Source organism: Solenopsis invicta, chromosome 1, assembly GCF_016802725.1.
Source record: "Solenopsis invicta isolate M01_SB chromosome 1, UNIL_Sinv_3.0, whole genome shotgun sequence".
NCBI classification, from domain to species: domain Eukaryota; kingdom Metazoa; phylum Arthropoda; class Insecta; order Hymenoptera; family Formicidae; genus Solenopsis; species Solenopsis invicta.
The window spans coordinates 7,921,483-7,948,912 of record NC_052664.1 but is presented as its reverse complement, the minus strand read 5'-3'; the positions used below and the strand labels follow the sequence as shown (position 1 = coordinate 7,948,912).

General features: G+C 30.8%; 1 protein-coding gene across 3 annotated transcripts in view; it reads left to right on the top strand.

The window, feature by feature from the left end:
* LOC105193771 (putative inorganic phosphate cotransporter) overlaps positions 1 to 27,430 on the top strand; it is a 78,886-nt gene that overhangs the window by 39,086 nt on the left and 12,370 nt on the right. Inside the window, exon 1 of one of the 3 annotated variants that reach the window (XM_026140181.2) lies at positions 2,883 to 3,371. The exons of 1 other annotated variant lie outside the window; for it this stretch is intronic. In XM_026140181.2, the coding sequence (XP_025995966.1) occupies positions 3,275 to 3,371 (97 nt within the window). In that variant the 5' untranslated portion in view covers positions 2,883 to 3,274. Of the gene's footprint in view, positions 1 to 2,882; positions 3,372 to 27,430 lie in introns of those variants that run through there. One more of the 3 variants, XM_039447035.1, reaches the window with a different exon arrangement.

The window sequence follows — 27,430 nt, the reverse complement described above, 5'->3', positions numbered from 1 at the left end:
AAAATAAAAGTATCATTGTTTTGTTCTGCATTGCATCTTGTACATTATAAGCTTTCTTTATGAACAATTTTTGTAGTTTTCTAATCATTAGGAAATACACTTTATTTTACAAATAACTATCAACAGTGATTCATGTGGTGTAGACAAATCACATAAAATTGGTCCGGCATGAAACGTATATATTAATGCAATTTCACGCGATTGCGAAAGCGGTTCAGTACTGATTACAACTTCGATATTTGAGCCTGCTGGCACATTTATTTTGTCCGTATCACGAAAATGACTGTTGGAAATAAAATTCGATGAGTTCTAAATCGATCGTTGACCTGAAGGTGCCAAAATTTACGTACATCACGCGACATCATTATTCGTTCCAATTATCAATCGTTTATCTAATCCGCCTTTTTCTGCGTGCCCCTAGCTCGAATCAGAAATAAAAATACGTGAGAACGATTGTTAACGTTAATTGCGGTAAGCTGTACAATTTTGTTAGATACGAAGATGGATATGCATTAGATTGGATGATAAAAGAGCCATGTTTGCCAGAAACAACGTTATTTTATGGAAATAACTTTACTACAATATTATGCAACTTTTGTATCGATGCGAAATTAACGAGGAAGAGTAAAGATTGTAAAGAGCAAAAATAAAAAAATTATGATTAACGAAATAATTACGCACCTTTGACCTAAATTATAAATAATGCAATATTTATTTTGCTTGCTCGAACGCTCATCCGTTTAACAATTTTAATTGGTTTAGGAGTAATGATTTGCGAATGATTTGCGTTATTCAGTAAAATGGCTCCGTTACTTTTTTATTTGTGTAAAGTAAATAATTTATTATAATTTGTTTTAAGATGAATAATGATAATGAAGCGAGATAGGAGTTTCCAACTAAGCATACTGTATATAAGACACAATGATATTATCTTCGCAGTGACTCAGTTTCCACTACTTACGATAGCTGATGTAATCAGAGCTGTTACGTGCAACAATGAGATTGGAAAATTCTACAGCAACAGCTTATACTTTGTCGTATTTTTAATAAGATATCAATACGTCTCAATAGAAAAAGATTCAGTACAATAATTTTGACTGATATAATTTTAACTGAACTCATACTTATATTTTTATTTGAAATTTCTTGGCTCAGTGTTGTTTCGTGATACGCATTTTTTTCACGAAAAAAAGTCGAGATAAACCGGAAAAAATGAACTGCATAAAAACTGAAACTTCTATTGATCTATTACTTTGTAAAAATAGGAATTGTGTGTACGTGTAAAACATTTATATGTACGCCACGTCGGATACATTGTGTCGTTTGCTTCATAAAAATTGTATTATTTGTTATACATATTTGCTCCCAGTCATAAATTAAAATAAACCAAAGCAGATATCTAAATATAGATTTCTAAAGTGTCCCTTTCCTTTCAAAGATTTCAGGGTTATTTTTTTAACTAAATTAAATTAATGGTTAATAAAATTAATTCAGTTACATCAAAAGTTACATGAACAAAATAGTTGAGTTAAAATTAAAATAAAAGATAATTTTTAGAGTGCTATTTATTAAATTAGAATCTTGTAATTTTTAAAATTAGGATATTCTAATCTTTAAAAATTAACTTTTAATTTAATTTTAACTTTATTTTAATGCAACTTTTTTATTCATGTAACTTTTGACGTAACTAAATTAATTTTATTAACCATTAACTTAATTTAGTTAAAAAAATATATCAACCCTGAAATCTAGGAAAGAAAAAGGAACGCTTTGAAAATTCATATTTAGATACCTGTTTCGGTTTATTTTAATTTATGACCGGGAGCAAATATGTATAACAAATAACACAACTTTTCCGAAACAAACAGTACGTATGTATCCAAGACGACAATAACTTAACTTTTAAGCCCGAAAGTCGATCGTAAATCATATGTTTTCGTAGATATGTGCTTGGTTGTTTATAAAGCCTGATAGCTGTTCATCCCTCAAAAATATAAACTGTTCTTCTCTCTCCTGTTACCACAATTACTGAATCACTGAGTTATTTTCATTGACTTGTTGGCAAATTAATGAATCGTCAATTTAACATTCATTAAAACAAACCTTGAAAAAGCTAATAAAAGTTAACACAAAACAAGATATATATATATTTTTTTTTAACAAAAATAATAATTTTTTAAATGTTTTTCTGAGAAAAATGTATTTATTTTAAAGAACAATGATAATTGTTTAAAAAATTATAAAATTCTAAACAATTTCATAATTGTATTTTGTACAAATAATACCAGCTTCAAGAATGTCAACTTCAGGTTGGGTTTATTGCTACTCCAAATATTATTTGTTATTGATAACATTCTCTTAGTAGAAGCGTTTGATTCAGGAAAATGTAAACAAAATTCTATAATATTTGAAATATCTTTTTCTTTCAACAGCTTTTAGTTAAATTAATAAAATAAATTCGCAGAAGTGTCAATAACAATTCAATGTATCAGAATTAACTTCACTTTTCCTTTTCTGAGACAAACTATGTTCAAATTAAGACTGTAATTTTGTAAGTAAAGGACAAAATTGTAATATAAAAAAATACAATTTAAAAAAAAAGAACAAAATTGAGTTTTCAAGAAATGAATAAATCTAAAGGACAGCTACTTGAAACAAAGAACTGTCCTTTGAAATAGAGGACGGATGATCAGGTAATTCATAATGTATTTAAAGTACGCGCCGGCGAGCACAAGTTTTGCCGCGCTGCGTTTCGACTGGCCGGTCGGTCGACGTCGTCGACTCATTCGCCAATCAGAAGTCTACGTTGCCTGCTTCGCCCGCCCGCCCGTCGGCCCGCGCGCCGTCGTTATCGGAGTGGTGAGACCAGCCGGTCGATTACACAAGTCCCGGCATAACCAGTGCGCTTCGTGCCACACGAGGGCTTAACCTTGTCTTCCGAGCCTCCAAGTGCAACATTTGCTATCGTGTGTCGCGTCCGCGAACACGTCGCTTGCCATCGCGCACCGTCTTCCCCGACGTCACCGGCGTGAAAAAAGAGAACGCAGGCGCGTTCCTCCGTGGCGCATTTCGGCGCTCGACGAAACGAGAGTGCCGTGGTGCCGGGCGAGAGGAGTAACAGCGGACCGCGTGCGCGCGCGCGACAGAACAGTCAGTGTTATCGCGCCAACTGACGTCCATCGTCTTCCTCGTCGTCGACGTCGAGTGCGATCGCGTGAATCGCGTTTCCCTTTTTTACGTTCCTCGCCCTCACTCCGCGTGCCCACCGCGTGCGATGAACGGCAACGAAAACAGGGGACGAAATGGCCACGTGCTCGTGTGGGACCAGCCTGGGCTCGAAGAGGACGAGCGAGAAAGAAGAAGAAAAAGAGGTATGTGCCACGCGGTCGCGTCGCTCCGGCCTCGCGAACGCAACGCGGAATCGCCGATTCATCAATTTTATTTGCGAAGCGCTCGCCCCGCAGAGAATTGAAATCCGACGAGCGAGAGGAAGATTCCTCGACGTTTATTCTCTCGCGGCTCGCGGATATTCTCGTCGCTGGAGTTTTCGGACCGCTGCTTCTCGCGGAGCGACCGGTCGAGACACGACGAACGTGACTTCGTCGTTGACATCAATCTGCATAAAAATAGCCGACAGACGTGCGCGACGGACAAAATGTACGAGTGTACAGGGGAAGTTCCGACAGATTCCTCGGAAAGTGCATCTCGTTTCCCATTCATCTCGAGATGGACGTCGCATCGGACGAAACGTTCGAATGGACTCGCAACTTCGCGTCGAGAAAATCCCGTCTTCGGTCGCATTGTAATTTTTGTGCCGCGATATGTCGTAATTCGAGACGATGTATGCTCGCACCGCGCCACGCCGCGCGTTCCTCCCGACACAGACAGACCACGTGCTCAGCTGTGCCGTTCGTGCTCTACTCTCCATCCATCCATATCTCTCTCTCTCTCTCTCTTTGTCTTTCAACAAGGTTTTTTTTCATTCGAAAATGTAATAATGAGCTTAGTATCACGTTTGTAAATTTCCTACTGACGAGTTTAAAATGTGACTTCAGATACATACCAATTACTTAATCAGCTATTAATTTAATTGATAGAATGACTTGAAGCAATATTTCTAACTATACAATATAAACTATGTCCTTCATCTAATCTTTTTTTCCATATTTATGTGTTTAATAACAAAAGATTAATTTTTTCTTATTTATAGCTATGACTAATTGTTCTATTCATATTGGTAGAATTTGCAAAAGCAAAAAATATCTAATTATAATTTATTTCTTCTAGTTTTCTTTTTTGATAAACTTAATAATTTCAAAAACTTAATAAACTCTATCCTATTTATATGTATGGTAATTAATTATAAGTTATTAATTATTTTAACTATATTTTATTTAACAGAGAATTGTTTTAAGCAAAATTTTTAGGAAACTGTAGGAATTTATTGCCTCTAACATTTTTGTACATATTAAATAACATTAACATAAAACATTGATAATTCTATTCATAGTAGCAAAATAATATAGGCATTATCTGATAAAGTTAATTTCAAATTAAGTTAATTAATATTCACGCGAAATTACACAGAAAAGCAAAGACTAATGATTTCCTAATTTATCTTGTAATTTTACCTTTTAAGAGGATACTAAAATAAATTTTACCGATTGACTGAATAGTAACTACGCAATTTACAATACATAATGATATATTTACGAAGCGTTAATACTTCATTACTTACTACTACATCGTACGCACACATACAGATAAATTTTCATATGTTCTTCATATCGAATTATTCTAAGTCTAATTCTAAGAACCCGACGTCATTTCTTCGTATAATCTACACGCATGGAAACTTTAATTCCGCAAATACAGACTATAGAGCTTTTATATCAAGCATACATTATTATAACTTGATAACTCTAAATGTCATATTGGTCTAAATAGTCTAAGAAATGAGTAGATAAAAAAATCTAAATTAGAAAAAATTTTTAAATTTTTTTGCTCTCTTCATAAAATCAATACTTTGGACAAAAATTAATACGTATACTTTAATTTTGAAAAAAAGATTTCCAGATCTATAAAAGTAATATATGTATACAAAAATTTGTCATATAATTATTGTGCTTAATAATGTAATCGTATTGTAACTGAAATGTACCTAAAATTTGCTGAATAGATGTTGTAAATTTGTTTAAACTGTCGAGAAATCAGTATGAGGACGCATACAATCGAAGATCGCATATTACGATTTAAATTTTAAATATACGAGTTGTTTTAATCTTAATCCTTAAACGCAATATGTACATGCGGCGCCACAAACTTACACACAACTCGTGGGTCTGGGAGATTCATACAACTTTGACAAGTCATAACTTTGATTCCAATCAATGTTTTTCAACAAATTTTTTTATAAATAAAAGTTTAGAGTCTCAAAAATGTGACTGAATAAATGGCATTGCCGAAGAAATTATTTATTGTAGAGGTATTAAGGAAAAAACTGTTAAACGAAAAACAAATCTTCTAAAAAAATTTATTTCCCAATTAAATTATATCTTCGCAATAAAATATTTTTGAGCACTTTATCATACGGCTTTTTGAAGCTAAAGAATGATATATAAAGAAAAAAAATTATCGCATTGTCAGTTCTTTTAAAAAGTATGATGTAACTAAGAAAATATGTAACTAAAAAAATCTTTACTTCCGTGCCGTTTGAATTCTAATTGAACTCTGAAGCTGGTCAACGTAGCGATCGATAGAGCAACTTCTAACTGCCCCTCTCCTACCAACCTGAACCTGAATCTTTTCTATTTCATTCTTTCTTCATACAGCAAGCGATCGAAATTTCGTACAAGATGTTCCAGACCCAGTGTTGTCTTTAAAGATTAAATAGATAAATTTTTTTCCAAAATTGTTTTACCGTTTTAGCTTATTTTCGTTTTGCAAGGACGTCATGCTGACTTTGGGTGTTTATGCGTCTTGTAACGATGCTGTTTTACAGAGAGCTCGATTCTCCATAATGTTTACGCAGTTGTAATGCACGATGATCTGCTTGTCAATTCGTGAGTCTCGAAAAAGCCGACACTGAGAATCTTTTTATCTTTCGTTACTTACTTATTTCGCGGATTTTATCGTATGCATCGAAGTGAAACAGCAAATGTTTAAATAGCTGCAGCAGCTACTAAAATTCAACTGTTGTATATTTTACAAGTTTAATTTGTATTTATTATAATATTTTATCTAAAATTTATTCTTAATATATGCGCATTTTAGACGATTTAAGGAACACGCAGATATCATTGGGTTTAATTTTTTTCCACTCAATTTTATTTGCGGAATTTGAAAATCATAATCAAAATAGTCTTATTAGCCAGAAAAAATTTTAGGACGCATTTAACAGAAGAAAGCAATTAATTTAGTATTTAATTATAATATTAACCGTTTGTGACATGATTAAAAATTCTACATTAAAAATTCTTTGTGCGTGTTTATTGTAACAAATTTTATGTTAGAAATAGCATGTCGAGAGAGCCAATCGAAATAAACGGAGTTTACCACAGCTTTTATATATGATCGCATTAATCTTTTGCAGTCCAATTTATTTCTCGCAAATGTGAGTAAAGATCAAATAATTTGTCTTCAATTTCGCCTAATGTCACATACGAAATATGTTGTTATCTTAATATAAACGATTGACTATTTAATTGTTTACTTTTTTTATATTAAAGAAATTTCTTGTTAACTTTATTCAATACAAATGGTACGAGGTAAAGTTATGTTTTCTACGAAAGCTGAAAACTATTTTAGATCAAGAAGGATGTTTTCTCGGTGAAGGACAAATAACTGATTGTCAGAAAGAAATATACGCATTTTAGGCAGTTTTGAATGCATGCAGGGATTGTTGAATTCAACTTTTTTTCATTCATTTTCACTCACTTGCTGAATTCGAAAATTATTGTCAAAATACTTTTTCTACTCAGGAAAAATTTGAGACGCATTTTAAATCGAAAAAATTATGTATTTAAAAAATAATATGTAATTGCATATTACAAATTGCATAATTTTTTCTGTAAAGTAACTATTTTTTAAACTGATTTATTTTATTTCTGTACATGAAAGGTACATAATTATCAAGAAAACGTTATATTGATATTTTAAACTATGTCAAATATGCCAGAATAAAATATGCAATAACTAGTAAATTATTGATTTTTCAAGAAATTTGTTTTAATATTTTTATATGCAAAATAATTAGAAATTGTATTATCAAAAAGAAATAGGAAAATTATATAGTTTTATTTAAAAAAATGACAGTAATCTTTATATGACTTCCAAAAATTAATTTTATTATTATTTGTTACCCTTTGGACTGTACAATTTTTGTCTGAAACATTTTTCCTTATCTTTCACACTTTTTGAGATATTTATCTATTAAATATAAATTAGGAGACCCTATATATATGTATGTGTACGTGTGTGTGTGTGTGTGTGTGTGTGTGTGTGTGTGTGTGTGTGTGTGTGTGTGTGTGTGTGTGTGTGTGTGTTTGTACGTATGTATATACATTTATACACACACACACACACGCATACTCTATACACGTAGTCACGATTTTAATAAAAACAGATTGCAAAAAATTCAGTCATGGTTCGACAGTCATAAAATCAACTGTTACTTTCTTCCGTTGCATCCTAAAATTTTTTTGGGCTAATAAGACTATTTTGACTATTTTGATTTTCAAATTTGCAAGTAAAATTGAGTGGAAAAAAATTAAACCCAATGATATCTGCGCGTTCTTTAAATCGTCTAAATTACACATATATTAAGAATGAATCTTAGATAAAAGGTAAATGAACCATGAAGTAATGGTCTAGTGCTAGACAGATAACAGTATCAGTCTGTTAATACCGAGGTTAATACTATTGGTACTCATTTTTAGGATAAATGTCTTAAGGCTATCTAGACAGTGTTTGTTGAACCGTAAAGAATTTATAATAAGAAGAATACAAACATATTGCGGCACGTAACGTATTCGGCTAATCACACATAAGTTCATGATTTTCTAAGAATATGGAGAAATTTACGGAAATCCCCCAAAAAATAATTTGTAATCGCCGAGGGGAAATTCACAGCCGGCATTGGTGTACAAAATTTCGGCAGTGGACTGCCGAAAGAAGTAAGCAGTGACCTATAATATTGACGGCATTGTCGTCAGTGGTTGGGGAGTGGTGAGCTCACTTCAGAGTCGATCATGGGGTTGAGCACAAAAATTTTTGAATACTTCGGGAAAGCTTTAGAATTCTTGTGCAGGCATTGGCGTATGATAATGGGCACGCGGTAGTGTTCATAATTGCATGGCATTGCCTTAATTTTAATATAGGATTGACGGCATTGTAGGCATTGACTAACAATAAGCATTGTCGGCAGTGTACAAAAATGTCGGCAGTGTTTTACAGCAATGCCAAAAATCGGCATTGGTGTACAAAATTTTGGGTTGTGAATTCCCCCTCGGTAATCGCATACAAATTCGAATGTTGGAAAAATTATACGATAAAATACCACATTATGTCGAGTTCAATTCAACATAGGACAACGAAGGATTATTATATAATATATAGGAATTTTTTGCTTCATCTTTCTCTACGCGAGAAATAAACAAGTGGAAATGTAAATGCCTGTGCCCACATAGCACGTGGACGTCCAATGGACGTTCGATTGTTCCAATATGGATATCCGTGAGATGTCTGTTAGTCGTTCCTGAATATCCACTGGATATCTAATGGACGTCTATGGGATGTCTATATTATGTTGAATGTCCGGCGTATCTATGACCACAGGACGTCCTATGGACGTTCATTGGACATGCATGAGACGTCCTATGGACGTCCGCTAAACAAATACTAATATTTAAAAATTTATAAATATTTATTTTAATATTGTCAAAAACAGTTTTCTTAATGTTAAAATACAAATGTTACTTAAAGTAAAAAAAAAATTAGGAATTTTTCTCAAGAATTTCTTTTTCGGTAATTTTCAAGTGCCCACTTATCCAAGTTGTAACCTCGCCCAACGTTGCTTGACCTCTGCGACACCTCTGTGAACTTAGCACCCGACTTTTTAATAAATACAGTTGTCACTATATAAAATGATAGTATTTTGTTTGTAGTTGATTACAGTAACAATAATTTTGTTTGCAGTTCTACATATTTAATAATATAAAATTTTGAAAAAATGGTGTTACCCAACTTTGAAATTAAAAAAAGACACAAAAATATTTAGATTTAGAATTGTTTGTAGTTGTTTGTAGTGATTTTCCCATTGTTTGTAGTTCAATCGTTTAAAAGTTACAACAATTTGATGATAAACAAATATTACAACTTTGCTAATTTTCAAGATATCTCAAATCTGCTTGATGTGTTTCATTTAGAATCGTTTGTATTTGTTTGTAGTGATTTTTCCGTCGTTTGTAGTTAAACCGTTTAAAAGTTACAACAATTTTCCGATAAACAAATATTGCAAATTGTAACTTTTAAACGGTTCAACTACAAACGACGGGAAAATCACTACAAACAACTACAAACGATTCTGAAAGAAGCACATCAAGCGGATTTGAGATATCTTATTATACGTGTGCATACGTTTATAAGAGCCGAGAAATAGATTCATTTAAAAAAATTATTATATGTCGAAGACGGATGTACTAACGTAAAACGAATGTGATTTGGATTCATTAAATATCCTATAGTGGATATCCGATGGACATCCCACATAAGACATACAATGGACTTTCATATTTTGTCTATAAACGTACAATTCTTTAACCATTTTTTCCCCAAAAACAATACACGGATTTCTTTCATAAATAAGAAACCCGTTGATTAGAGGGAGAGAGGATTGTACGAGATTTTGAATAGAAATGTTTACAATAAGAAACGATAAAATATCGAATTATAAGATTTTTTAACACCTGAATGATGATTCTTACATATTTTTAGTTCAGCTGTTTGAAAAGAATAAAAAATTTTTAAAAATGACCCATAAATTTTGAAAAAAATAAGCTAAAAAAATTAAACACGATTTTGAGGGTTTTTACGACGTAGACGCATGGCTGCATTGTCTTTTTTGGCTTTCTTGATCAGTTTTTAAAAGTTGAAAGGCGATGGAAATTTATGAAAAACATATCTTTTTTTAATGTAAAATATCTTATAAGAAACATCCACCAGTTGTTGAGAAACAAAAAAATTGTTTAAAATTTTTTGTCGAGTTTAATAGTGAGTAGTAAAATAGCAAAAATAATATTTCGTGCGGAAATAATTTGTATTATCGCAAGATTATCTACAGAGCATCGTTTTATCACGTAAACTAGCGGAAAAAGAGCATGAGTACACTTGACGAGAGGCATAGCACTCGACGAAGACGCATCGCGAAAACGCGCAATCTGGATAAGAGTATAGATAAGAAACATCCGTTTTTCCACGGGAATGATACCGCTCGTATTATATATCTGTTTGTCCGAAGAATGGCTCGATGTGATTACGGGGAAATCGCCGCGGGCGATTTTTCGGCGGACGCGCAGACGTCGAGAAACGGTCGAGAACAAAGTGCGTTTTTCTCGCGATACCACACCAAGGCCGCCGAATGACTCGTACATTTAACCGCTATCGCGAAAATAGTGTACAGCGTGCTGCACATTCAATATACGTAAGACATTTCAAAATTCCCGCAGTAATTCATCACTTTTTATTTTATAATTTTATTGCATAAGGATTAATTTCAAACATAAACTGTTAATTTACTAATTGAATACACACTCGTAACAACATATTTTTAATGTTTGCTATATTATTATTTAATGTTTAAAACGTCTTTCAGTTTATCATTTATAAAGAGAAATAAAAATATGTCAAAAAAATTACGCGAGTACTTACAGGTTAAGTTACTTACAGGTTATGCTTGCCGCAGATTTCTCTCGGTTTTTGATTTTACTCTTTTCTAACGATAAAGACTAATCTACAATTTGTTATTTGCCTTCTGTTTTTTGTTGTTTGCCTATTGCTTTTTTTGTCTCTTTACTACTACATATTTTATTGACAATTATGTTTCTTACCACATGTTTCTTGTCTTTTTCAGCTCGCCAACTTTTATCTCAATTTCGATAATAGGCAAAAAAACAAAGATTATATTGTAGATTAGTTTTAAAACAGATAAAAACAGCGACCAATTAGAGGTTTCACCGAAATAAAAAATTTCAAGAATGCAAAAGAATAGATGAAATTTTATTTTTCATGTAACTTTAAGTAGATTCAGGGACCCGGACCGAAATGAGATTTTGGTCCGGTTACGGTTACGGTCCGAGTTTATTACCCAATTTTTGTTTCCGGTTCCGGTATATAATTATCTATTGTAAAATTTATAATGTATAAAAATGATAAAGCAAGTATAAATTACATATTATAACAAATTCATGTTTATTGTACAAAAAGTCTATAAATCATTGAAATGGGAGGTTCGGGGTTTTTCAAGGTCATTTCTTGCCTTTTTTTGCTGCTATTTCATCTTAATTTGCAGCATCGTTAATGGTCTTTTTTTTAAATATAGTTTTCTGTAAAATTGCATTGATCTTATGCAAGTTATCATAATCAAAGCAAAGAAATAAAAAAGTAATTCTCCGTGGACACTTTGTAATATCACTATTTATCAAGAACTTAGAATTAAATATTTTTACGGTCTTAAAAGTTTAATTAAGATTTTAAAACTTTTTTGGTACTATAAAAGAGCCGGAAAAATTAAAATATAATTTTTAAAGCTTTAAAAATTTAATTTTACTATTATAAAGATCTCATTCTTTTATATTTATTTTATGTTCAGAAATTGGAAGAAAAATTGATCTCTAAAATTAACTGCGTATATACGGACCGTTGAAAAATGAATATAAGATTACAAACGTGTCATCTTTATTGATAAAACATTCGATTAGCTCTGACCAGTAATCGCTCCTCCAGGATTACTGCATCGATATTTATTTTTAATGGGGATAGCACCAATTTTAATCCGGAAAATAGCCTTTTGCCACTTACGTAGCTAATATTGCCATCATTAATTTGTTCAATTTTAATTCAGTCATACTTTTTTTCATAATTGAAATTTTACAACGATTAAAAAACACAAACCGATAATCGGACGGAAAAAATCGGAAAAATATTTTTGGTCTAGTTACAGTTTCGGTCTTTCAGCCTGCACGATATTTCGATTTCAGTTTCAGTTTCGGTCCGGCTAAAATAACGGTTACGATCCGGTTATCAGTTTCGGTTCGGTTCATGTTCCTGAATAGATCATCATTCTTTTACAGAATTTGAAATTTCTCACAAAGGTTTGCTAATAATAAGACTAAAAAAAATGGGACTGTGTTACAAACTATCAAAGTGGACGCACGGTTTATTGATTATTCAACAATGTATTATACTTCTAATGGCAAGATATTAACTTTATAATGACACGAAGATAATGCCATCAGTCTTTCATTTGTATTCAGAGATTTTAACCATGAATATCGTTGCACGAGCTACACTGAATTTTAATGTTTAAACAATTTACGCAGCGTTATTATATTATTATCTGGCGACTCTCAATTTGTTTGATAGTACTTAAGATGACAAAGTGCGGTTAAACAATAATGTTGACGTAATAATAGTTAGAATTTGTTAAAATGTATTAAAATTGTTATAAAGCGATTGGAAAAGACTAAGCAAGGTCAAAACTACTCTCGTGATTGCTATAATGAATAAATCTTATATTAATTTAGAATAATTATTTACATCTTTGGTTTAGTGCCTGGCCTTTTAATTAAATTTTTATTATTTTATTACAATAACGAGCAGGATACCAATAACTAAAAATATTCTTAACGTATTTAATTTTACTACAAATTAATGTAATATATAAAGAAAGCAATATTAAGAAAAATGAGGACTGCAATTCCTATTTTGCTTCATCGAATTTTGTTAGATGTTATAACGCACGATGATTAAAATAGTAGTTTGGAATATCATCAACAGGAGGCCGCGTGAAAGAGTGCTCTCTCGTAAGAAAGCTTCACCTGCAATGCAACATAACGCATTCACGAGAAGCCTTTAAACATAAAGCGAGTCTTTAGGAACCTTTAGGATAAGGTATTTTTGGTATTTTATACAAAGCAAACAACTCCCTTGTGGATCTTCTTATTTTATCAGAAAGAACATTTTTCAAATTTACTTTAGATCTTGGTAAATCAAGAATATTGTGAGATTCGCCACAAATTTCCATTGTTTAATCTAAATCTGAACAAATTAATGGAACATCACTAAAATCATTTTATTCTAAATTTAAGAATTTTTCCATTTAAAAATAAAATATTCTCCCATAATTATGATTGTTTCTATATAATATGTATGTATATTAATTTTATATATCAGTTTTATTTTATGGTACATAAAAGGATAATATTAATAGCATTGAATCCAGAAATCTTTTTTTGTGGGTAAAAAATTAAACGAATAAAAAACTTGAGTTTGAAAATAGGGGAGATCGGGGCTATTCGTAAGACTGTTTTTTCTTTTGCGTCTCCTGAGTCCTATATTCATTAAAAAAAGGATATGAGACGGTTTGAAAGGTTGAACCTTTTCCTTCACAATGCCGATATAGATAGAACATGGAAATGTATTTGCTTTGAAGTACATATAAAAATGTCGACCAATGCCAAGTATTTCGAATAGCCCCAAGCCCGGTAATAGTCCGGGAATATTCTGAAATTTGTATTTTAAAATAAAAAAAAATGTAAAAAAGCTGTTGTGAAAACTTTCTTTTATTAAGAAAAGGATATCTAGTATTATAAAGAAATGTTACATACAACAAAAAAATGCAAACACACAATAGAGAATTTTATTGCTTTATTGTGCTTTATATGCGTAAAAGCAATAAATATATAAAGATAGACCCAGCATTAGCTATATACATGTGAAGTTGAACCTGCGAGAGGCAAAATGCAAGGAAGTCTTTTTTTTGTCCGATTATCTAGTTAGTTGTCTTTTATTTCTAAGATTTTCTGTCAATAATGCGCGCATCATTGACAGAAAAGGACAGCATTTCCCGCATTTTACCTCTCACTCCGTTTTGTCAATCTCATTTTTAGACGTATCGGAATGGGTGAATGCTGGGTCTATCTTATATTTCTATAACGTTTAATGCGCTTTAACGTTTTTGAAACAAGTCAGAGACTATTCGTATTTTGTCTAATTACATCCGTTAAGTATTAAATTGTGTATTTTGGTACATAGAACGCGAATATGAAAAAAAAAATCGTCCGAACGACGATTCGACGTTTGGTTTTTTGAATAGCCCCGACGTCAACTGTGCGTATTATTACGTATGATCTACAAAAATAGACATCACACAGCAAAAAAGTAAACACGAAATGTTTCAAATACATTCAACTGGACACGATACATTCAAAGTTTAAAAAAAAAACCTTACTTATCTTACTTAATTTTCGAAGAAATGCTGACTATCAGAAATTACTTCGACTGTCGCAAAACACATTTTTCACTACGACTTTAATATGACGCCGTTACCAACAAAACTTTATTAGCAATATCGTTATATTAAGACTGTTTACACTATTTAAAGTAAATTTTTAATATGTTCCCATAAAAAGATATTTCCATTTTTTGAATTACCCCGTCTGCCGAATTGCCCTGGTCTCCCCTATCTCTATTAAAATAGAAATATGTGTTTCCGTAGAAACATTATCTAAATACAGATTTAAAGAATTTGTTAATAAAAAAAGTTTATAGTACTTTAGAGTATTTTATGTATATCAATTAAAATAACGTAATTTTTTATTCTCGTGATCATGACAACTTATCGAATTTATTTATCTTTGTAAATGCAACGAAAGAACGATACGTGACCATAAATCACTTCTGACGATAACAAAGTTTAAAACTGACGATATTTTGACCAGACCAAAGTTCAATTTTCTCTGAGACGAATTCTGCTTAAAAAATTGATAATGTTATATTTTACTTCTCCATAAATAAATTCCTTCATAAATAAATCTTTATTGAAAGATTTTCATTTGCAAAACTTTTGTGAAGAAATATTTTGTGTAAGAGAATGTATATATATTACAGAGAGAAAAGTATTTGGTATTTTGTGACTATAATTATATAGTAAAATAATTATGGTTAAGAATTTTATTTTTATAATTATTACTTTAATATTAATAATAATAATAATCGTATGTTTATAATTCTATCAACTAGGAAAAAATTTTACTCTAAATTGTGATGATTTTAAATATTAATATAAAATATCAAGATGTAAATGGTAAAAATAATAATAATATAAACATTTGTATGTTAAATTTAATTAATTATAGTTAAATTATGGTAATTGTAATTATTTCTCTTAGTGTATTATAATTTATTAATATATTGTATGTTATAAATCACGTACTTTTCTTGTGTTCTCTGTATGTTTTTTATATATATTATTATTAAAATATATTTTTACCGTATGAAATGCTGTCACTTTACTTTTTTATAATCAAATTATGGATATTTGTCAAGTTTGAAGTATTTCTAGTCCGTGACTTATATATCCAAGAGAAGTAGACATTTATCGGGTAAATTTTAGTCTTTTCATATGATGAATTACGATACACCTTTGTTGGTTGCACAGCATTAATGCTTGCGCGATATAAAAATTTTTTTGATTTTCGCCTAATGGATTTTCTATATTTATCGTTAATAATAATAGCGTTTTAGTATGTTACAACAGATTTATTTAGAAATTCTTGAATCATTAGGTTGAACTGTATTGGAGAAAACATTTAATCATTAAGGAATAAAATTTTTTATATATGGACACATTCTAAACATATGTATATATAAATAGTATTAGTTTAAATTGCTAAATGTTTTAATTCCCATTAAATGTTTCGTAAACATTTTTAACAATTCTTTAGCATTTATTACATTTAATATCGGAATAATAATTTTTAACATCAGTTTGATATAATCGTAAGGTAGCATTTAACAGTAAGATGTAACATATATTAAAAATTTTGTTTAATGATACCCTTTGAAAGCCTGTTTACAAGATCTCCATATTTTAAAAACTCGTGTAATTATCACGTTGATATGCGTGACATGCAGACGTCCGTCATATGCATATTAGCATTTCTCTCTCTCTAGGGATATATAAAATGCATATTTTATTTGCGTTTTCTTTAATAATGAGTTGTATTGTTTACACATATAATATACACACAAATTTTAATTAAATAATGCAATATTAGTGCCATATTCAATACGCTTAATTAAATTTTTGTTGCATGGAGCATAAATATATATAAATATATATACATATACTATATATATATATATATATATATATATATAGTATTGAGCAAATATATAATTTTTAAAAATAACACGAATGTGTTTGTGTATGTGTGCGTATGTACATATATAAAAATTTATGTAACAGGATGACTATCAAAGTTTAAATGTATATAAACCGATAGTCATTTTTTTCTTAATAAATTGAATACTCTATTTTACTTTACAATGATTTATTATCATTACAAAATTATTATGCGAGTTATTATGCTACTCCCGCTGGCTCAATGAGTTCGATTATTTTGTTAGGTTTACGTATTCTTCTTTTTATTGCGTGGGCACTTTTCCTGTCTGAATCTCGTTCATCTATATGCAGCAACAATCGCGCAATATATCGCTCACGCAATGAATCCTGGTGTTCACGGCTTCACGCATGTTACGAGTCGTAAGACGCATGTTCATGTGCACGAGACACAGCTCTCCCCTCTTCTCTTTGCCAATTCTCGCGGTTCGCCTTTCCAGCAACGACGATTCCCGTCCTGCCTCTCTTCCGTCTCGTCTCCTCAAATCGTTCTTTTGGCGTTATGCTTCTCTGTATTTCGCAACATAACGAAGATACCACTGCTAACGCACACCAATATCTTCTATAGGAAGTTTCAAAAGCATCCCTTGGCATAGATGGCTAAGTAACCTATACCTTCTCATGCTCGATATATCCTGAATAGTGTTAAAACAGTTCGCAACTTTTATTTCGCTTCAATTATGTTAGAAAACTTATTAAAGCCATCTCTTCTTCCAATTTTGACGTAAAAAAATTAAAAATAAATTTCAACCTAAAAACGACGATAACAACGAAAGCAACGCATTCCCGGACTTATGTTCATACCAAATCTTTTTCTGGAAAGTTTCCATTCACTTCTCGTGCGATTGATCGCCACTTTTGAAATACTCTATATCGTGGTATGCCGAAGCTATTTCTACCGAACCTGGCCACGTGCTCAACGGCTGGGTGATGACGACGGACGACGCTGTAGGTGCTCGATGACGGTTGTCTTGGAAATGACCGACCGCATGCATACAGATTTGACACACTTATACGCGACGATTGACCAATCGATATTAATTCCCCCAGGATTTTCTTTTAACCAGTGTATGTACACATAGAAAAAATACTATAATTGTATTAAGTATATATTATTTGTTTCCAGTATTTCGTAAATTCGTATATCCACAATCTATCATTCGACATAAACGAATTTATTCACAACAAATTTATTTAAAATTTATTCTGAATTCTACTAATTTAATACTTTAATCAAGAATAATAAGTTAAAACAAAAATCCGATTTGCCGAACTTTTGTTGTGAAATTATTTTTGCAAATAAGCTGAAATATTATTTAACAGGCTTCATTATGGTTGAGAATCAATAAACAAAACAAGTCTTTAGTGATCACTTAGATAATTTGTAAAACTTTTAATTAAAAAACCAATTTATACATCACGTAATTTTTTTCAATAGAAAGGAGAATAGTTTTTTAGAATTACTCACATAAAGTAATTACATGCATAAAGCAATTACACGCAACGCGTATAGATTATCTTTGTGATAAAATTTCTAGAGATATAAATTTTTATAAATAGTTATAAAAGTTCATCATTGATAGCTTATTAGATAATATGTCCAATAGTATTTTTAAATAATGGACAATATTTTTTTACATTCTACTGATGCACTGATCTTTTTTGTATGACGCAGATAGAATGCATTTTGAATGCGCTTAGAATGAAAAATTGATTTGAATGACACGTCAAATATTGTCGAGTTTGCTGAAACATGATTTGGATGCCTTTGTTTAGATTAACGTGGCGATGAATGTGTCGCTTGTGAGTGTCATGCTTAGTAACTTTCTTGCATTCGGATTGGTTTAAACTAACGTTGCGCTTTTCACATTGAGATGCATATGAGTGCAGGATGAAGTGCAATGCATCGCGGAACCTAGGTGGAAACTCGCGCACTAACTGTAAAAATGACATATCGAAGCTGGGTTGTGCGCAAGAATAGATGCAGACCTAATAATATCAATTAATACGTGACCTGTCTATTTTCGTTATTTATATAAATCCTTTTATTACGCGGTCTTATCGCAATGTTATTGAAGATATCCGGTATTGTATTTTACGACTTATCGATGCGTCTGAATGTTCTTACATCACGACTAGCCATATAATTCTTAAATGATCACGAAGAATGGATACGTGAGCGGCGGTACAAATAAGAATATAAAAAGTATAAAAACACGTTTATGTGCGATTGATAATATGGGTTCTTTCGACTTGCTTTTTTATTTATACGTATACTTCTTTTTTAAAGAGAAGAGAGCATCATACAATGTATTGCAAGTGCAAAAGCTCATGCTTGATTTATTAAAACTCAAGCAGCAATTTGGTAAAATTATGTAAAATTTATTTATTAATCAATGAATATAATCGCTGTCGTTTTCAACAATCTTTTCCCAACGTTCCGGTAGCATACGGATGTCTTGATCATAAAACGACATCGATTTTGCATTGAAGAAATATGGTTTTTTTTTTGCATATTTTTGACAGCTTCCAAAGATGCGAATTTTTTTCCTATTCAAATCGTTTTGCAATGATCGAAGCAATGTGATAATCTGATGGTGCGATATCAGAAGAATGCGATGATGAGTGATATGATATCCCATTTATTTCCTTTAATTTGCGCAAGATCTGTTTTGTAATGTATGATTTTGTGTTATGGTTATAAAAAAACGATTTTCTTACGATTGGCCAGAATTAAGCGCATCTTTTGAATTGCTATCTTTAAATTGTCTAGTTATTAACAGTACTTCTCAAAATTAATCGTTTGGTGTTAACGAGAAATTGTTAATAAAATAAACTATTTCATTGCAATCCCATCAAACAGAAAGCAGCACTTTCTCGGGATGCAAATTGACTTTTGTCCTAAATTTTGCACGTTTATCTGCTAGTTTCCAAATGCGTTGGCGTTGAACATTATTATACAAGATTCATTTTTCATTGCCTGTCACACACAAGTCCAAAGATGACTATTTATTTGGCCAAGCAAAGAAATAGCTGCAGAAATTTGATTCGCTTCGGTTAGCAAATGCGACACCCATAACGAACTTCAAAATGTACAAAATTATTCTTTTTTAAATGCAGTCGAAATGCAGTCGATCTGTCAATGTTAAGTTTCTCAGCAATCTCTTTTGTTGAAATTCATAAATTATTTTATTGAATTGCACACAATATTATCTATGTCAGAAGGTCGGCCAGAGGTGGTCATCAAGATAGAACTCAGCACGTCTAACAAGGGACATGTTCGGCGTCGATTTGATTCTTTCTCCTGAAATATATTGTTAAACGCGAAAATCTAAGAGATCCGTTTTGTTTTATAGATGCGGAATCTTATGTTTAGGGGGTGAAACACTCTTTAAAAAAAAGGGAGGGGGGGTATTTCTCTTTCGGTGCGAATATCGAAAGTATAAAACACAGAAAAATTTTTTTTTAACAAAAGTTGGTTCAAAAATACTTTAAAGTTCTAAAGAAAACATTTTTTATTTTTTTTTTAACATGAGATTCCGCACATACAAAAAATATGGATCTCTTTGATTTTTGTGCTTAACAACATATTTCAAGGAAAATTAAATCTGTGCCGGATATCCGTGACATATCTTAAGAGTTTAAATTGCTAATACGACTCTAATAGATATTCTGAATGTTTTTATGGCAGTTCCAACTGTTACACTTATCTGAAACTCATAAAGTATAACATGCACAAATGTAATTTTTCTTTGCTTAAAATTTTTAAAATTTTTTTACAACCTAAATTCAATCAAAATAAATCTTTTATTTAAATGACCATACGTCATTTTTCCATATATGTGCTATACACTTAACAATCAATGGAGCTACCATACAATCCTTGTAATGACGTCTATTTGAATCGGGCCTAGTAGTAATTAAATTTTTTTATTAGCAATATTTTGAAAATACAATTAAAAGAAACTTATTCATTATTGAACATGTAATATATCAAAACTGAACCAACCTTAGCATTTGTTTATCTGCCTTTTTATTGCTGTATAAATGTTTAGAATGTTAAGCCCATTTTATACAGTCTATCATTTGCGACCATTTTATAGTTTTATACATATATCAAATTATATATTAAATTATGAATATAATTGTAAACAAAAAAAAATTATTGTATTATACGAACCATAATTTGATTTAAAATTATAGAATATTCGATTGCTTCTTACATAGTTGGGTTATTAAAAAATATGATAAATCTTGAATTGTGTCACAAGACTTGTAGATCGTCTAAAGCGGGTTTTATTCTCAATTTTCTTTTTTATAAGCAGTTTGTTGACATCGATTACCATTTCGTTTTGCGAATTTTGCTTATTTATTGTAATAGCTTGCAAATTTTATTACTGAACTTTGATTCTTTTTTTTATTGTAAAATGTAATGATTTACAACGAATTGAAAAACGTGAAGAACTCTTAAAACTATAAGTGACTTATTTAATATTGTCGACAATAAAATTTAATGACAAAAATAATAAAATAATTTATATAGCACAGAAAGATTACAACATTGATATTAAATTTTGCATTACTTTTGAAATAATTGATACTAGATGTTGTTTATACTATATATTGCAAGATGTTTAAGAATGCGCTTATGAAATGCGCACAAGTGCATTCGGTGGTGGAGTCACGGATAAAACGCGGTTGGATCCGGGCCAATAAACCCTCCACGTCTTGGCCTTTATTCTCACTTATCAGAGAATGTGCTTTGCTCTCATCTTGACGGTCATTTTATCAATGATTTGCCAGAGAATTTCGGCTCATTTAAAGAAAATTCTTCGACTCTCACGTTTATGTAAATATTGACCATCGATTACTGTTGCATTCAAATTTTGTATTTAAATTCTTACTCAATAATCTTCCGAATATCATGAAGCGGATTCTATTAACTTACGCAAGTTCAAACAACAATGATATCAAACCATTAATCACATCACAGTCATGTACAATGCATGAGATTATTTCCTTATAAATAGAGGGTATCTCGGAAAAACGACAAGAAAAAAATATAATTTTTATGTAACGATCTTTGTATTGAATTCCTGTAAATATTGAAATTGATACCTAGTTTTGGAGTTTTATGGATATCTAATTTTTAATTTTATTTAATAAGTAATAAAATCTATATTTTTAATTTATTAAATTACAATGTAAAATTAATAAAATATTTAATATTAGAAATACAAAATTTATGAAAAAAAAAGACAGTTATTTAAATTTTTATTATAAAAGGAAGTTTTTAAATTTGTATTGAGAAGATATTTTTACTGTCATTACACATTTCTAGGATCTATTATTCATATCAAGGTTTCAAATTTATTCTAATATAAGCGATTCAAAAGCACAAATATTTATTTTTCAGATCTTTATATTTTAATAATTTTACACTTATATCTTCTTGATTTTTTTATATTCGATATATTATTGAATATATAAAGTTTTAAATTAAAATTTTATTCATCATTATATAAAAATTGCTTTAGTTTTGATGTTTAGCAAATAGCCATTTTTACGGTTATTAAATATATAGGGTGATGTGAAGTAAAGTGGGACGTGGGTATTTCTATGTAGTAGTGAGTTTAGAGCAAAATGAAAAATTGTCACCTGTTGCTTATCATGACAGCTCACGTTTCAATTAGCCATTGGAGTTTGTGTACAAACATTTTGTTCTGTACGAGACCAATCTTAAAAGTTATTTTTATAAAGTTTTTCTTGTATTCATAATACTCGTGATTTAAGCAAGTTTTTTTAAAAGTTCAACAAAGGAAAGTTATGTGCAGTTATCGTTTTTCTGTTATTTTTCTAAATAAAAAAAAATGTAGAAACCTAATCTAGTTTCGGTAATAAATGATTGCGTGCAAATTAACGTTGTAGGGTAAAGTGGGTTTTTCATGTTTTCTTGAAGAATTAGTGCAAATCAAGTGATTTTATTAATTATTTCGAATGTTATTACTTATACACGGAGAAAATTTAATATTAAATATTACTATATTGTGACAGTAACTGCTAACCATTAAAGAATTATAAGTTTAAATGCTATAGCCATTATAGAGAGAGGGAAGGATTTTATTGCTCTATTTTCAATTATTTATTATTTAAAAGTGTTGGTTAAACATAGAGGCCGATTTAAGTGGGTTTTTATGGCTGTTTTGATTGAATTTCACTTTACCCCACTATTTTTCAAAAGCCCCAAATTTTTTGTTTTTGAAAAAATAGCTAAAAATACAACTAAAAATTATAGAAAGTTAGTTTTTTTGTCCTCTAGTGAAAACAACCATTGATTGTTCAAAAATTCAATTTTTTGACACTTCTATAGAGGCAAACAAAAAACCCGTTCCACTTTACCCCACATCACCCTATGTAATACGTGTGTGTGTGTGTGTGTGTGTGTGTGTGTGTATATAAAATATCATAAGAATTAAACGAAAAAACTTATCACTAGGGTTAATTACAGTTTCTGCGAAAATGATCTTTAATTCAAAGATCATAATTAAAAACAGTGAATTATAAATTTCAGATATTATGTTAGACTGTATAACACATTAGTTTTAGGACCATTCATAAAATGGCTCTATTCGTGTGGAAATTCAACCTAGACTGAAATCGGGGCCAAGTTCCTTACTTTATTTGAGGCTCAAGTTGGGACGCCCATTTTGGCCCACTTTGGATTGTCACGCTTTTCTATCTAGAATCTACATTCCTCTTCAAATTTGGACGAATACAAAAATTGCAGCCTGGAATACGTGTACATTGGCGGAATAATATGAAATAAATAATTTTTATTTTTTAAATGTTGGATATTCTACATTGAAAGTGAAATATAACAAGTATTACATATCATTCTAAAGACGTTTGAAAATGGAGCCGAATTGGCTATTTCTTCCACTGATTGTGGAAGCATTCTTTTTGTTTAACTCTTTTAACACAGTTCTGTTAAATAGATGGGACACATGTGTACGTGGAGTCTCAAAAGGGTTAATCAAAAGAATCATTTGTAAGACTGGATGAGAATGCTATATCCATTGACCCGCGTGAAGAATAGTTTAAACGGTTTAGAAGTGGTGATTTTGACGTGGATGATAAATCTCAAGTTGTTAAAGAGATGAAGAAAGCTCTGTTGCACTTGAAATGGGAAGTTCTTTCACATTCAGTTTATACTCGCCAGACGTTGATTACTATCTATTCAAATCTATGCAGTACGCTTTGTCTGATGAGCGTACAAAAGACAAAGGTTGTCTGAAATGGATCGATGAATGAATTACTTCTAAAAACGTTTAAAATAGTTTCTTCAGCTATAACACTCGTATGCGGCTTGAAAGATGACAAAAAGTAGTAGAAAATGTTAATAAATACTTTGATTAAAGTACATTGTCTTATTCGTTTCACTTAATTAAGATGAATAAAGAAAAATGGTTGAAAACTCTGAGAAACTTATGTTACAACTTAATAAATAAGATATTATTAAATATAATTATTAAATCTAAAGAATAAAGAATTTAGTATATTAGAGAATAATTAATAATTTTTAAAATACGAGACTAGAAGGCTTGTGTCAGTCCTAGCGGTTCTTGGTGCCGAATAATTATTTTTATTTTTTACAATTTCCAACTCAAACTACATGCCGCATATTCGTCGTACTTGAAATACAGTCATAAAATCGGAATAGTAATATTAATTCTGTAAGAAGCATATATAATATCCTACTCCCCCCCCTCCCCCCCCCAAGAAAAACTGTAAATTATTTTATTAAGGAGATCCAGGTTTGAATCCTGCTGAGGTGTATTTTTTCACAATAAAATAAGTTACAGTTTTTCGGGTAGGGGGAAGGGGGGAATATTATATATGCTTCTAATAGCATTAATATTACTATTCCAGCTTCATGAGTGTGTTACAAGTGCGACGAATATGCAGCGCGCAGTTTGAGTTGGAAAGTGTAAAAATTAAAAATTAAAAAATTATTATCTAAAATCTCTATGTCTGACACAGGCCTTCGAGTCTCGTGTTTTAATTTCGTCAATTTGATATAACGTATTATTGTTTAATAACTTTAATGCAACAATAATAAAGAGAAATGTAAGTAAACTAATGAAATATGTGAACGTGACGGAAAATTTTGTGCCGAGTGTTTTTGATACATTTAAACTAGTTATGGAAAATTATAACAATATCTATTTTTAGACTTTATCCCCGTGATTAATCAGCCTTTAGCTAATAATCCTACAATCATACTGACGTAATTGTGAGGTCAAACACTTGATCCCAGATAATGGGAGATCATTTTCGAACAACGCAACCTCACGTATTGATAATAAACTATAATTGGTTCAAATTTAGTAAGCGATGTATGTGTGTGCACAACAAATGTGAGAACTACACAATTATAAATAAATGCAGTATTCTCGCTCGTTCATTTTTCGAGCGTACTTTTTTCTCGTAAAATTGCTAATTGTAAATCGGCCACGTTTTTTTTTGTCTAAAACAAATATAATAAAAAAATATATTTGAAGTAATTATTTGCATGATGACTTTTAAAGGAATTTTACATTACATAAAACATTAAAATAATATGTTATAGGTACATGCTTAAATACTATACAACGTTTAAAGTGGGGTATTTGATTGATTACAAGAAAAATTGGTGTTGCAAATGATTCTTTTTCATAGAAAGTCGCATGCGATTTTTAAGAGGCTGGAGAGTGAGAGACAAAAATGAAAAAAAAACAAATGTGAGAGTTTTTGAATAATTTATGCATTAGTCAGAAGTGTCAATTTAAATAGCAACGAAAATGTCGTCCGACGTCAATTGATTTAAGTTGGTTGGCGAGTAGGCGTCGAAGTTTATTCCTAGAAATACTTGCGCGAATTGAAACGAATCAATCCGATGCGGCGTTTCGCCGATCCTTCAACGTTTGTCTCCTATCTTATTTTCCTTCGTTTGCTTTTCTTTTTGTTTGCTCTCTTTTTCCCCATCTCTCTCTCTCTCTCTCTCTCTCTCTCTCTCTCTCTCTCTGCGACGTCTAGAAGAGCACGGTGCGACGTTAATCTAAGCGTGATAAGAGAAGTACAAGCCGAGTGTAATCGGCCGTAAAGTTTTGTAACATCGACCGAGAAGAAACTATAAAAAAGGAGGAGTCGTTTGTTCTGTGTGACGCATTCTCCAAGCGAACAAATAGAAGCTGTGACAAGATATTTGTGTACGTAGAGGTGTAACAGGATGATAATTTAAGATGTAAGGTCTAGAAATAAGTATCTACGTACAAAAAGTACATACGCTAAATTAGATGAAGAAAATATTACTTATAATTTATTACTCAACCATATATGTAAGTAAATATTACTTAATGTAAATATTTCATAAGTTTGTATATCTGCAAATCTATCGTAAATTTATCACGAGTATCAAATTTATGCTTAATTTTAATAATTTAATACTGCATTTAAGACTATAGTTAATATGAAAAATCAATTTGCTTGTTTGTATTTTCTTTGATAAAATTTTGTAATATTTCTCAAAAGAGATATAGATTTCTTTTTGAATACATGGTAATGAGTCTTTCTGAAATTTGTGATAGTATATTTTAAAATTATATCTAAAATTATATATTTAAAATTATATTATCAAGAAAATATTCTTCTATTTATTAAAATATTCTATTAAATTTATTAAAATATTCTATTAAAGACAGCCGTTTAAAAAAAAGAAACTATAAATAGAATAATTTATACTTTGCTTTTCTTAGCGGTAGAACATTTTTCTGTATGTAGAAAGGAAAAGAATGCTGTTTATCGAAATGTTAATAATAATTTTTGGGTAAGGAATTCTTTCAGAAAATCTCTCGAATTGATAATTTTGTCATTTATTTTTTAAATACATAAGTAAGCTTTGTTGTTATAACATTTTAAAGTCGGTCACTTATTTACAAAGATATTTGGAGTTAAATCTTTGGAGTAAAATTTGTTGAAAATTATACAGACCGAAAAAAGTACGTTAAAATAAATTTTTATTAAGTCAATATTAACCAACTGCCGATTTTTGCTAAAAAAATAATTTTTTTTTGTATAGCAATTGCGAAATATAGCTTTAAAAAAATGTAGTTGGTAACTAGATTCAATCTATCGAGCTCATGTACGACTACGCTATCGATTATATGCAGCCAGGTATGACTCATGTCTAAACAACCGATGGTAAATATGGTTCGGTAATCTCTTTAAAACAGAATGTTTGTCATTCTTTGCTAATGTCGTTATCTTCATTGCAGACAACGATAATCGTTCAAAAGGTTTCTTGCTACAGCCAAGTAGAATCGATTGCATTTAGATTGTGGATATACTCATTTGAAGTTAATTAAATAAGACTATTACAGATGAAATTCTAAATTCGTATAACGCTTGATCAGAGCCGTCTCCTCGAAGCAGCAATCTTTAAATAGCACACAGTTTGGCGGCCGCATACTTCATACACGATAATTTATAGGACATAAATGAAAGAATCATTTATTCAGCTAATTTTAAGTTAGATTCCTTTCGACGTCCATTGTAAAAATTTTCAGATATTAAAAAGATAATAAGTTGTATTATCTCTTACGCGTTTTTATCTAATAAAATAAATATATAAAAGCGTACGTTGAAAAGAAATCTGTTTGATAATAACGATGATACCGATAACACATAATGCAAAATATAGCTTGAACGGATTATAACAGAAATACTGTCACGAATCCGCGCGAGAGAAACGTCGCTTCAAGTGTATCATAACATCACTGGTGCGATTTCAAATTCGTGGAATATTACTCGAAGCTCTTCATGTACTTTGTACAGTCAAATCGTACGTCTTAACATTTTTCTTTTACTGATACTTGTTACGACACTTGAATACACTGAATTAGACGCACGAGTGGCTCATTCAACATCTTATTC